The 14,165-nt window shown below is 37.0% G+C and overlaps 1 protein-coding gene across 1 annotated transcript; it reads right to left on the reverse strand.

The window, feature by feature from the left end:
- Positions 1-1,840: 1,840 nt before the first annotated feature.
- On the reverse strand, positions 1,841-13,752 carry LOC138852065 (agrin-like). Its single transcript, XM_070081681.1, has 4 exons — positions 13,598-13,752; positions 5,687-5,930; positions 3,056-3,220; positions 1,841-1,976 (listed from the first exon to the last, which is right to left on the reverse strand). Coding segments are annotated over exons 1-4 (546 nt in total). The 5' UTR covers positions 13,599-13,752.
- Between the last annotated feature and the right edge of the window lie 413 nt (positions 13,753-14,165).

The following is a 14,165-nucleotide window of genomic DNA, read 5'->3' on the forward strand; positions in this document are numbered from 1 at the left end:
TGCCTTCCTTCAAAGTGCTTGCTCTAACCAAAATTACTATAAATCATGGAGAAAACTATATAAATACTTACAATGCTGCAGTTAGGCAGCATAAGTACTGTTTTGACCAGTATGATGATGTGCTGGTTATTTTAATTTATTGTGTTTATTATCTGAGATTTTTTTGAAACATAGGTTATCTCTCACCAAGGCAAGATAACTCCCAAAAAGAAGCTTACAGAATAAATAAAGGAGTTAAATGTTTGAGGTCACTTGCCCTTAGTAGGAGACAGCCAATGTGGTTCAGTGATATGTGGTAATGGTCTGGGGTAATTTTTCCACTCCATGCCTTGTTTTGTGATGATTATAATTTTAGAGTTACTGTATTCTTGCCTGGATCCAGGGGCAGCAACAAAATTTCTATACTGATAGAGGAAGGGCTTAGGAGTGGCTATCTGGTAACTATTATGTACCCTCATACCACCTCTACCCACGCTTCACCTCACCTGACTCCCACCACTATATATATGTGTGTTTTCTTAGTTTTCTCTGTATTAGGACTGAAGAAGCCACTCGTGGCGAAACGTTTCCTTTAATAAATGTCCTGAACTGTACATAAGTGTCTTTTTCCACAGTAGTCAAAGGATTACACCCATATTCCTGGGAATATACTACTTTTTGCTCAGAAATACAGCCTTACAATGCTGCAATTCCTGTATTTCCACAGTATAACTTGTGTTTACCCTACAATATCTGGCCAGTCAGCCAAGCCACCTTTACCCCTCCTCTCCTAAATTGTAAAGGGAATATTGAAAGAATAAAGACTATTGATTAAGAAATACAATGTAAAGTGTATTCTCATTGTAAATAGAGGTTTTATAAGATTTAACTGTCATCCTATTTATTTACAAGACAGAAAGGACTAGTAATCCTGACATTGAAAAAATACCTGACAAGCTGACAAAAATCATAATAATAGCACTGTTATTTACTCTGGGAATAAACAGGGTTTGAATTCATGGCAAGTCAGTTCTAAAACTAGCAGGCCAGCACTCTCACCACAGGTATACATGATCACAATGAGACCCATGAAAACACCTTTCATATATAGAAATATACCCTAGTTGGATTATTATTCTTAACTTTATTTAAACCGGTGGTGAAGTACTAACTTGCTAGTTTTAGAACTAGGTTTCCATGTGCTCAAACACTTTGTTTCCACAGATATTTAATAGGCCTTCATATCATTCTCATATTACAAGATGGTAATACCTCCATGGATATATGCTGTCATATTCTAAACAAAATTAAGGATTTTTACATATTTCCTTTTTTTTCTTGTACTGTTAAAATTCCCACAAAAATAATCCAAATCTTCCCTTTTTTATTACAAAAATCATTATCAAAGTGGCTTGCTGAGAATAATATTGAGGTTTTACAGTGGTCAGAACTCAATCCTGTTGAGAATGCCTGGTATATCATGAAGAAAAAAAGATGGAATCCTGCCACATTTCATCCATAGCATGCCTGAATCTGGAGAGCAAGGACATTTGGGTCAACGAGTTATCCACTGCTTACTTCGGGAATCTAAGTGAAAGCATGACCAAATGGCTCCAAATGGTCGTCAAAGGGGAAACGACAGAATATTAATGGAAGAACCAATTATTATAGTTTTTGTTCTATAATGTTTATACTGTTGCTTTTTGACAACTTTCATTATAATAAAGGAGAGGTTTGGATTATTTCTGCAGGCACTGTATATCACATTTCCCCCTCCCTCCTCTATCCCTTATGATAAAATAGTCTAAAAGTCACTACTGTCCTACAGCTATACAAATTACCAAACAATATCATGCTCTCTTTACCTGCGGACACCTCGACCACCTGTGGCTCGCTCATCCAAGTTGTCAAAGACTTCTGAATTGACAAGAAGGCGCTGAATGGCTCCATTAAGACCCATGGTAACCCCAGAGTCTGGATGCGCCTTAGTGTAGTTCCTGAGAACAAAATTATGACATTAGTTTTTGAAGGTAGAAATAACATCTTGTTTTGTTACTGAAGAGGAGACATCTTTTCTACTTAATAAATCCTAATTAACTTAAGATCACTAAATCAGTTTAAAGTATTAATACACACTTAAAATTGTACTATTGTAAATTGTGCTACTTGTAATGTTTTGGTACCTCTATTGTAAATTGTACTAATTGTAACATTTTTGCTACCTCTCTTTTTGTAGTAATACAAAATTAAAATTTACCACTCGGTAATGTATGTCTGATCTTAAGCAGTGTGTAAGCATTAGTACTGGTCTGCCCAAAATGCACAGGCATGCTAGTGGCTTTCTTTGTGCTTAACAGTATTTTATTACATGTAAACTACACTTCGTACTACACAAAGAAATAGTTGTTTGTTTCTGTGATGGAGAACATGTTTTATTTTTCAAACAGGAAGAATATACAATTATTAATTTTTGAAGCAGGCTGATTTTCCCAAAGTAAACAACCATAACTAAAAAAAAAAAATGACTTAAAAAGTGTTCTGATTGTCTTAAAGATATTTATAATGATAAAATCTGAACCAAATGGAAGTCTTCGTTAGTTCTTGAATATATTGTCTTGATTATATCATAAGAAAAAGGGAAAAAGCTAAATTCTTAAAAGAAAACCATTTATTTACTTGTAAAATTCTTAACTAAATACAGTGGTACCTCGGCACACGAACAGCTCCCAACTCGAACAATTACGTAAGTGTATTTTTGTAAGTGCTTTTGTAAGTGTATTTTTGGGGGTCTGACACTGACTAATCTAATTTACTTTATTCCTTATGGGAACAAATTCGTTCAGTATCGGCACTCGAACAGCCTCCTGGAATGAATTAAATTTGTATCCCGAGGTACCACTATTACCTCCTAAATAAAGCAAGTGTTCGAAATAAAGAAAAAGTGCAATATTTAAATTCTGCATTTTCTTTTCTTTTTATGAGCTAGATGATTCTCTAAATGGCATTTCTCACACTAGTAATAAGGCTGGGAATTAAATTGTTATGAGTGGGCATTGTAATATAGTGTTGAACTTACTCAAGGCCTCCAAGATAAAGTGGCTGATTGAGGTTGAGTTCCTTTAGCCTAGGCCCACTCTTGCCCATGACCCTCCGACCCTGATTAAGTCTCAGGATGCCACGCCTCTTCTTGCGGCGCACACGAACCACATGCCAAGTGTTCAGTGGCACTCGATTGGGACTTCTGTAAACAGGAGGATGATGAAAGTTAGGGTGGAATTTTTTTCATTCTGGATGGCTGAGTTACTGGTATTCATAATTTGTAAGGTGGAGTATATATGAATCAAAATTCTGACTATATAACAAATTATGACATTAAAAATTTATTTTCTATGTACATTATTTAATAAATGATAATCCTTTCTAACACAAGATCTGTTCGCTAAGCTTCTTTTGACAGTGACTGAGTATACAGATGAACTGTGAACTAAATTCTGTTGCAAAGTAGCATACAAATGGGGACAGTATTAATTTCTAAGTATAATAAATATGTATTACCTTAATTATCCTCAACAGGACAAGACACACATGTACAAGCTGGTAATGGCCAAATGAGGCAAAAACATAACAAAAACAAAAGTGAAAAATATCCAAGAAGATTCAGTACAAATCAATTATAGGATTATTTAGCTTAAACAAAATGTGGAAAATAATTAATTACTCGGCAAAAAAATACAGTGCAAAACAAACTCGCTAAAAAAAAGTTTTATTTCAACCTGAGACATAATCTAGTGTGTGGTACAGAACTGTGGCATGTGAGCTTGGCAAAATGTGTGTGATGGTACCAGGAAATCAATTTGATGCATTCAGCCTTTAAGAAGAGAAAGTATAAGGTCCTCTTGGCAGATGTTCGAATAAAGAAAAAGTTCAGCAATCAGACACCTTGGGGTGATGTGCATATTGTAAAATTTCGAACATGTGGTGGCTGAGGACTGGCATGGACCCACACTGGATAGAAGCTGTGCTGGGTACTTTGGTCATTACCTTGTTGGAAAAAGTTAAAGGGATAATATATGCAGCAGGAAAGATACTTATGGATAGCAATAAATACCATGGCATTATTACTCAGGAATATCTGATCAATAAATACTTTACTGCCAAAACTATATTAAATGGTTACTGTATTATAAATATGTAAATGCTATTAAATACATGCAAGGAGTTCAATAACAAGTGCAATATTATTATTACAAACATACATTTCATAAAGTGTACACTAAAGTAAAGTGATGTGAAAATTTCACCACTTCTTGAAACTACTGCAGCAAGAGCAACTATATCCAGGCTAACAATACCTACCACGATGAATTGTATGTCATTTTTATAATGTGGTTATTGAATGCTTTGGATTGCTATTAATACAATCATTCTGAAAAAACCTATATTGAAAGACGTATATATCACCTAGAGCAGTGGTTCTCGACCTTCCGAACAAAAGTGGGCCACATTTGATAGTCAAATGTGTGATGAGGGCTGCACAGTTTTGCTGATACTGTGCAGTGCAGAGCCTACATAAAAAGTGAATTAACAATTTCACACGAGTCACATCCATTTCCCAGAAGGGCCACTTGCAGCCTGTGGGCCACAGGTTGGGGACCCCTGGCCTAGATATTATTTGTGCTCAACTAATGAGAATGAGTTGCACTCCTTGGTGACGAAATAATTTATTTCCTATTTTGAATATCTATCTCCTTCATTCTATTTATGTACCCTTAATTTGTTTTATTGACCTGCTTTGTATAAACAGTATATTATCTTTAATATAGAGTTTTGGCATACATCTATTTTTAATCAGGCATATTCCATTGAAATTAAGAGCTAATCTGCATGTTTGAAAAAATATCTGATACATTACAATTAATTATTCTGTACTTATCAAGCTCAACTTGTAAATTCTTCCAAATTTGATTATTTGTTGCTAGTGCAAAGGCATGCAAGTGCAACTACAAAGGTGGTTGAGGGATTGGTTTAAGCCAGGTCATGGCTCTCAGACCTGTTATACAGTAATTTGCTTCTTTGTTTGACATTTTTTGTCATGAGCTACATTAACTCTTTACTAAAGTTATTTGCTATGATTAGGACTTAATGACATTGATTTAATTTATCAGTATATCCTAGACAAGCTTGAGCACATCAATCACTGCTCAGATACAGCACAGGTCCAGACCAAGAGCGTGAGAGTGGCTAAAGAGACGTTACTTGTGCCAGAGTAAGTTCAGGAACAAATTGTGCTTGTTCATGTTGCTCACTCTGACCTGAAGTTTACCACCTACACCAGTGGTCCACTACTTACTTCAGCCTGAATCTGAAACAACACATTATAATTGGTGATTCTGTGTAGGAAGCAGGTCTAATTTTGTGATATTAATCTGAATAACAAAGATCAGACATGGAAGTGGTAAACACCGGATACTTCTTAAAAGGTGAAAATATGAGGTGCAGAACTAGGAACTGGGACTTACAAGAGCCTGATAGTTGATTTATAACCATCATGCCCCATTCTCGTGCCCTTGAATATTCCTACCCCATATATATTTAATAATATTGTCTAAAGTACAAACTATAATGCAACTTATCAAAATACTGCATAAGATACCCTAAGGAAACCATTAAACAGGGAAAAAAGTGGATTCAATGGGAAATTACTCACACTAGAGTGGCAAGACCAGAGCCAAGGTTATAGGAGAATTCAACGTGTCCATTGCGAAGATTTAAGGCAATGAAGTCTCCTCCCCCACCCATCTGTCCATTGTAGAGCAGGACACCATCTGGAGATCTAGTAAGAAACCAGATCTCCAAGGCTAAAGAGTTGCCAACATTCTCTAGAGTTGGGAGTTCAAGATAGGCATCTCCATCAAAGTCTGGAATAACTGACTCCCGAAGAGTGCGGTCCACTGTAGAGATTAAGTAGGCATGAGGTCTGCATAAATTAACTGATATAAAACAATAATAAATTTATAAATATTAAGCCCTTGATTTGTGTAGTGATGTGCTGGAAAACCACAAACTGAATCAACACATCAAATACAAAATTTGAATAAATTATTTGGGAAAACTATAGTTGCATTCCAGACACACACCAGTCCTATTTATTTTCACTCCAAATCTATGGTATACAGTCATTAACTATCAAAACTCTAAAACACAACTATGAACAAAATGAATGCACAGGGTTCAAACCCATGGGAAGCCAGTCCTAAAATTAGCAAATTGGTTCTATAACCAATGTACCTTACCTGGAGATGGTTTCGGGGGTCAACGCCCCCATGGCTCGGTCTGAGACCAGGCCTTGGGTTTGAATCCTGTCTATCTGGTGAGTTACAGTTATTCCATGTGTAACATTTTTACATAGTTTCATTTAAATTACAACATTTTTATTTTAAATTATGCATTTAGTAATTTGTATCTTTTGTTGTAATTTCCTATCAATATCATGTATTAGACCCTTAAAAACCTAAGCAGATTATAAGACAAGATTAAGTTTTGCTAGGAATATTGTGCATCCTATGGCTCTTCAGATTTTCGTATTTTTTATGCATAATTTTGTGAAGTGATTCAGGGAAACCGGTTAGCCAGACTTGAGCCCTGGAAATGGGAAATACAATGCCTGCACTATAAAGGAGGGGTTTGGGATATTGGCAGTTTGGAGGGACCTCTAAACTGTCGTATCTGAGTACCTCTGCAAAGACAGTGATTATGTATGAGTGATGGTGAAAGTGTTGAATGATGATGAAAGTTTTATCTTTCTTTTGGGGTTTTTCTTTCTTTTTGGATCACCCTGCCTCAGTGGGAAATGGCCAACACGTTAAAAAAAAATTGAAATTATTATTATTTTAACATGAGGGCCATCTTTCACGGAGGCAGAGTGACCCAAAAAAACATTTTCACCATCATTCACACTATCACTGTCTTACCAGAGGCAGTGAGGTTGCTGAGGTGGTTTGAACATTTAAAGATGGACAGGGATCAGATGATGAAGAGGATGTATAAATGTAGGGTGGAAGGAATTGTTGAATGGATAGGAGTAAAGGGGGCTTTGAGCTTTAGGTTTTTGAGCATTAAGCAGGCTTGTGTGAGCATATTAGATAAGGGTGAATGTAAACAAGTGGTTTTAAATGGATGTGCTGTCGAGTGTAGGCAAGGTAACAAAGGGAGACAGGAAAACTGGCTAGCCAGACTCAAGTTCTGGAGGTGGGAAGTACAGTGACTGAACTCTGAAGGAGGGGTGGGGATGAAGAAGTCAGAGGATAATCTGTATTGTGATATCAGCACATTTCTGGCATAACAGAACTGAATGAATGATGGTGAATGCATTTCCTTCTTTGGATCACCAAGCTTGGTGTGAGATGACCATTGAGATGAATAAGAAAAAAAACAAACAAACACTGAAAATAATTTACTCAAAGTTTTCCATCTAATGATCATGACAAATGTCAGCTTTAGTGACAAATTGGGAGGATCTTCAAGTAGGTACCAAAAGAAAGGAGATTGTGAAAGCAGAAAACTGATAATATCTTTATTTCTACAAGTACAGTGGACCCCCGGTTAACGATATTTTTTCACTCCAGAAGTATGTTCAGGTGCCAGTACTGACAGAATTTGTTCCCATAAGGAATATTGTGAAGTAAATTAGTCCATTTCAGACCCCCAAACATACATGTACAAACGCACTTACATAAATACACTTACATAATTGGTCGCATTCGGAGGTGATCGTTATGCGGGGGTCCACTGTACATGTACAAGATATACAGACCTAGCCGAAATGCCGAAATGCAGAGCATTTCGGGCAAATTAGGTCAATTTTGTCCCAGGATGTGACCCACACCAGTCAACTAACTCCCAGGTACCCATTTTACTGATAGGTGAATAGGGGCAGCAGGAGTCTTATGGAAAGACAACCTAATGTTTTCCAGCCGTACTGGGGATCACACCTTGGACCTCAGTGTGTGAGCTGAGTGCACTAGCAATCAAGCTATGAGACACTGCCACTTGATTGTTGACATGTAACGAGGACAGCTAGACAGATTAATAAGAATATCATCAGTCCAAGATTTAGCATTTGCTAAAATACAAACAAACAAATTTTATTTCCTTGCAAGATTACACTGATATTATGAAATTACAATAATGAGTTGCAGTGCAAAGAGCCACTTTCATGCCTAGGCCTTATGGGCAAACTTAATTTAATGGTTTACAGACTACTTAACCCCTTGACTGTCGCAACCCCAAATCCTGAGGTGTCTCCTAGTCTCGCAAAATTTCAGAAAAAAAAAAAAAAAATTTCTTATGAAATGATAAAGAATCGTTTCTGATGGAAAACTGACGGAATTATGCTCTTGCGAAGTTGGCGACCTTGGCGATATGTATGAATCGGCGATTTCGCCCACTTTGAGCCCTATTTTCGGCTAATTCCATTGTTCCAGTTGACCAAACTCATAGCTATTTCTTTAGAACTCCATTTTTTCTATCGATTGAGTACAAGAAACTGCCCATTTACAGATTTCAACTACCCAATAACGTGGTCAGAAATTTGCAATTTGGCCAATTTCACGAAAATTAAAAATTATGAAAATTTCAAAACAGGGTCCAGAATGAACAATGCTGACATTCCTGGCTCTAAACTAACATTTTCTTTGTTCATCAGTCATGTCTCCAGGCCCCTCTGATATTACTCTTGCTATTTTTAATTTTTAGTCAAACAAAAAATAGAAGATTTATTGTTATTCAGACTACTGCAATATTGTAATAATTGTATAAATAATGCCAACCCATTCATGAGTGCATATTAGAATGGCTACTTGTACATTTATTGGAAAATGACATTATTTGTTTACTTTTGTACATTGGCAAAAATCAAACTTTTCCCCTACTTTGAGCTCCATTTCAAGGTTCTTTTTATAATAAAACCAATCAAAATCACCTCTACTTCTATAATATGTTTTTCATTCTATCAAATGAGACCAAGAAAACGAGAATACAACCATAAATACTATACGAAAATAGACCACAAAGTCGGCATTTTAATTAAAAAAAAAAAGGTCGGAGATTTTTTTTTTTCTCATTATGCACTGCATGCTCCAGGATTTTTTTTATATGGTGCACACTGACCACACAGACCCATTCTCTCACATGTGGGCCTACCAGCTTTCTCCTGCTTGATTTGAAGCCACTAGAATTTATAGTATATTTTTTTTTTTTTTTATTATCACACCGGCCGATTCCCACCAAGGCAGGGTGGCCCGAAAAAGAAAAACTTTCACCATCATTCACTCCATCACTGTCTTGCCAGAAGGGTGCTTTACACTACAGTTTTTAAACTGCAACATTAACACCCCTCCTTCAGAGTGCAGGCACTGTACTTCCCATCTCCAGGACTCAAGTCCGGCCTGCCGGTTTCCCTGAATCCCTTCATAAATGTTACTTTGCTCACACTCCAACAGCACGTCAAGTATTAAAAACCATTTGTCTCCATTCACTCCTATCAAACACGCTCACGCATGCCTGCTGGAAGTCCAAGCCCCTCGCACACAAAACCTCCTTTACCCCCTCCCTCCAACCCTTCCTAGGCCGACCCCTACCCCGCCTTCCTTCCACTACAGACTGATACACTCTTGAAGTCATTCTGTTTCGCTCCATTCTCTCTACATGTCCGAACCACCTCAACAACCCTTCCTCAGCCCTCTGGACAACAGTTTTGGTAATCCCGCACCTCCTCCTAACTTCCAAACTACGAATTCTCTGCATTATATTCACACCACACATTGCCCTCAGACATGACATCTCCACTGCCTCCAGCCTTCTCCTCGCTGCAACATTCATCACCCACGCTTCACACCCATATAAGAGCGTTGGTAAAACTATACTCTCATACATTCCCCTCTTTGCCTCCAAGGACAAAGTTCTTTGTCTCCACAGACTCCTAAGTGCACCACTCACTCTTTTTCCCTCATCAATTCTATGATTCACCTCATCTTTCATAGACCCATCCGCTGACACGTCCACTCCCAAATATCTGAATACGTTCACCTCCTCCATACTCTCTCCCTCCAATCTGATATTCAATCTTTCATCACCTAATCTTTTTGTTATCCTCATAACCTTACTCTTTCCTGTATTCACCTTTAATTTTCTTCTTTTGCACACCCTACCAAATTCATCCACCAATCTCTGCAACTTCTCTTCAGAATCTCCCAAGAGCACAGTGTCATCAGCAAAGAGCAGCTGTGACAACTCCCACTTTGTGTGTGATTCTTTATCTTTTAACTCCACGCCTCTTGCCAAGACCCTCGCATTTACTTCTCTTACAACCCCATCTATAAATATATTAAACAACCACGGTGACATCACACATCCTTGTCTAAGGCCTACTTTTACTGGGAAAAAATTTCCCTCTTTCCTACATACTCTAACTTGAGCCTCACTATCCTCGTAAAAACTCTTCACTGCTTTCAGTAACCTACCTCCTACACCATACACTTGCAACATCTGCCACATTGCCCCCCTATCCACCCTGTCATACGCCTTTTCCAAATCCATAAATGCCACAAAGACCTCTTTAGCCTTATCTAAATACTGTTCACTTATATGTTTCACTGTAAACACCTGGTCCACACACCCCCTACCTTTCCTAAAGCCTCCTTGTTCATCTGCTATCCTATTCTCCGTCTTACTCTTAATTCTTTCAATTATAACTCTACCATACACTTTACCAGGTACACTCAACAGACTTATCCCCCTATAATTTTTGCACTCTCTTTTATCCCCTTTGCCTTTATACAAAGGAACTATGCATGCTCTCTGCCAATCCCTAGGTACCTTACCCTCTTCCATACATTTATTAAATAATTGCACCAACCACTCCAAAACTATATCCCCACCTGCTTTTAACATTTCTATCTTTATCCCATCAATCCCGGCTGCCTTACCCCCTTTCATTTTACCTACTGCCTCACGAACTTCCCCCACACTCACAACTGGCTCTTCCTCACTCCTACAAGATGTTATTCCTCCTTGCCCTATACACGAAATCACAGCTTCCCTATCTTCATCAACATTTAACAATTCCTCAAAATATTCCTTCCATCTTCCCAAAACCTCTAACTCTCCATTTAATAACTCTCCTCTCCTATTTTTAACTGACAAATCCATTTGTTCTCTAGGCTTTCTTAACTTGTTAATCTCAAGAAAAAAACTGAAATCATGATTTTTCGATTAAAACAGCAACTTTGCAGTGTTTTTTCGTATGTTTTTTATAGTTGTATTTGCAATTTCTTGGTCTCATTTGATAGAATGGAAGACATTTTACAGAAATAGAGATGATTTTGATTGATTTTAGCCCTGGAAATGGCTTGAAACTGAGCTCAAAGTAGCGGAAATGTTAAATTTTTGCCGATATTCAAGAGTAAACAAACGACCTCACACATCTAATACACGTCAGCTGGTGGGTCTAATATACATTCACAAATATGGTGATGATATTTATACAATTATTACAGTATTGCATAACAGTAAATCTTCTATTTTTTGGTGTGAATAAAAATTCATTATGTGAATAAAAAATCAAAATGGAATTTATTTGTAAAGCCTCAAAACATAACTAATGAACAGAGGAAATGTTAGTTTAGTGCCAGGAATGCCTAAATTGTTTATTCTGGACCCTATTTTGAAATTGGAATATTTTGAACTTTGTGTTAAATTGACCAAATTGACAATTTCCGATCACTTTATTTTGTAGTTGAAACAGTTGACTTGGCGATTTCTTGTGCTCAATCGATAGAATAGAAGTAATACTAGTGAAATAGCTAAGAATTTGGTTGATTGGAATTATGTAATTGGCCTAAAATGGGAGTCAAAGTCGGCAAAATCGCCGATTCGTAAATATCGCTGACACATCAAAATTCGCGAGAGCATAATTTCGTCAATTTTCCACCAAATTTCATACTTTTTGTTTTATTACCTTCACAAAAAGATTCTCTACGATTTCATAAGAAAAAATAACAAAATTTTTTTGTGAAAATTCTTGGACACTGGTGCGTGACTCCAGATTTGGGCCTTGGACCCTGAAAGGGTTAAGTTGTACATCTGTTATTATTTATAGTAGACAGTAATTTTACTCAAATTACAATAGTTTCAAAAATAAATATTGAAATTATATTATGGGAATATAACATTGTGAGTCGTTGAAAGTAGTTTACAGTATGAGAATGCTACAACTGGGTGTGAGGCAGTATTGTTTTGGGTAGATATTTATACTACAATGTAGTAATAATCAATGTATGAACTATGGGCATCTAGTTTAGAATTTTTAAGATTTAGGTAATTGGGAGATTTTTTGGTAAAGTTAAATACTGAGTATTTAGTTTAGGGTGAGTAGGTGGTTTTTGAGAAGAGTCTTAAATTGATGTTCAGACAGGGTTACTTTAGTATTTACTGGTAATTAATTCCAAATTTTGGGGCCCTTTATGTGCACAGAGTTTTTACAGTGTGATATGGACACGGGGTACATCAAAAAGAGATGTGTCTCATGTTATGGTTGTATGTCCTGTTAAGGTTGGTGAGGAGAAGTTTGAGTGGAGGGTTTATGTTTGAGTGTAGTGTTCTATGTATGTAGTAGGCACATGAATAAGTATGGACGTTCTTTACGGTGAGCAGTTTTAGACTTTTGAATATTGGTGGAGTATGCTGTCAGGAGTGGGAATTTGTTATCATTCTGACTGCAGCCTTTTGCTGGGTTATTAATGGTCTTAGGCGATTTAGTGTTGTTGATCCCCATGCACAAACTCTATATGTGAGATAAGGGTAGATGAGTGAATGATACAGTACAAGGAGAGCTGATTGTGGAACATAGTGCCATATCTTTGATAGTATGCCTACTGTCTTAGAGATTTTCTTGGAAATTTGTTGTACATATATGTGTCTGGAATTTGAGGCTACTGTCAAGGTGGATTCCTAGGAATTTTCCCTTTGTGAGTCTTGTGATGGGTGATCCATTTAGCGTTATGTTAAGTGGAACATTTGCAACTCTGTTTCCAAACTGAATGAAATAGGTTTTGTCGGTACTGAGGGTAAGCTTATTAGTCATCATCCAGGTAGATATTTTCTGCAAATTGGCATTAACATTGTTGGCCAGTATGACTGGGTTTGAGTGAGAGAAGATGTATGTTGTGTCATCTGCAAATAATATGGGTTTGAGTAATTGTGATGCATTCGGTAGGTCATTGATGTAAATGAGAAAGAGGAGTGGGCCAAGGACACTTCCCTGCTACTTAAGTCCAGTAAGCAAGAGCTACCATGTGATTGTGGGAAAAAAAAAAGTGTGATATAAGGGCTTAGATATGATCACATTAAGAACAGACTATTTTTTTAGAAAGGAATTATATGTACTGTATTTTTCAAATTTTCCACATTGTTTATACAGAAATGGGTGACACTGGAATGCATGTACAATGCCCATGGTTATGCATAACTTTTTGGGCACTCCTCAGTCTAACTAGTCTAAATCATAAGTCTGTAAAGGCCAAATGACAGAAATTTAAAAAAAAAAAAAAAAGGAACTCACTTTGGTCACACAGAGTACCAGTTCTGCCTGGAGGACACTTGCAGAGGAAGCCCTCAGATGGAAGGGTTACACAGGAGGCACCGGCTTGGCATGGCTGACTTTCACAGGGGTCTAAACGTACCTCGCACCTCTCTCCTGGAATACAATAACAGTTACAATGGAGAAAAACTGTAAATCTTTCTGAGACAATTTAAAATGCTGTATTTAAGCAGAATCAATTATTTAAAAAAATACTGTGCTTGAAGTTTTTTTAATGTACCTTAGAGTGTTCTTGCAGTGTTCTTGGACCACGTCTCTTTCTCATTTACATCAATGACCTCCCTAATGCCTCCAAACTACTTAAACCTGTTCTTTTTTGTAGATGACACCACCTATATCTTCTCTCACCTTAACCAAACCATATTTAGAAACACGGTAAATGATGAGCTGCTAAAAATATCCACTTGGATGATGACCAACAAACTTACTCTCAATATCGACAAAACCTACTTCATTCTATTTGGTAATAGAGCTGCAAATATTCAGATAAACATATCGATAAATGGTTCCTCAATTTCAAGACACACTG

Source organism: Cherax quadricarinatus, unplaced genomic scaffold, assembly GCF_038502225.1.
Source record: "Cherax quadricarinatus isolate ZL_2023a unplaced genomic scaffold, ASM3850222v1 Contig3674, whole genome shotgun sequence".
Classification (NCBI taxonomy): Eukaryota; Metazoa; Arthropoda; class Malacostraca; order Decapoda; family Parastacidae; genus Cherax; species Cherax quadricarinatus.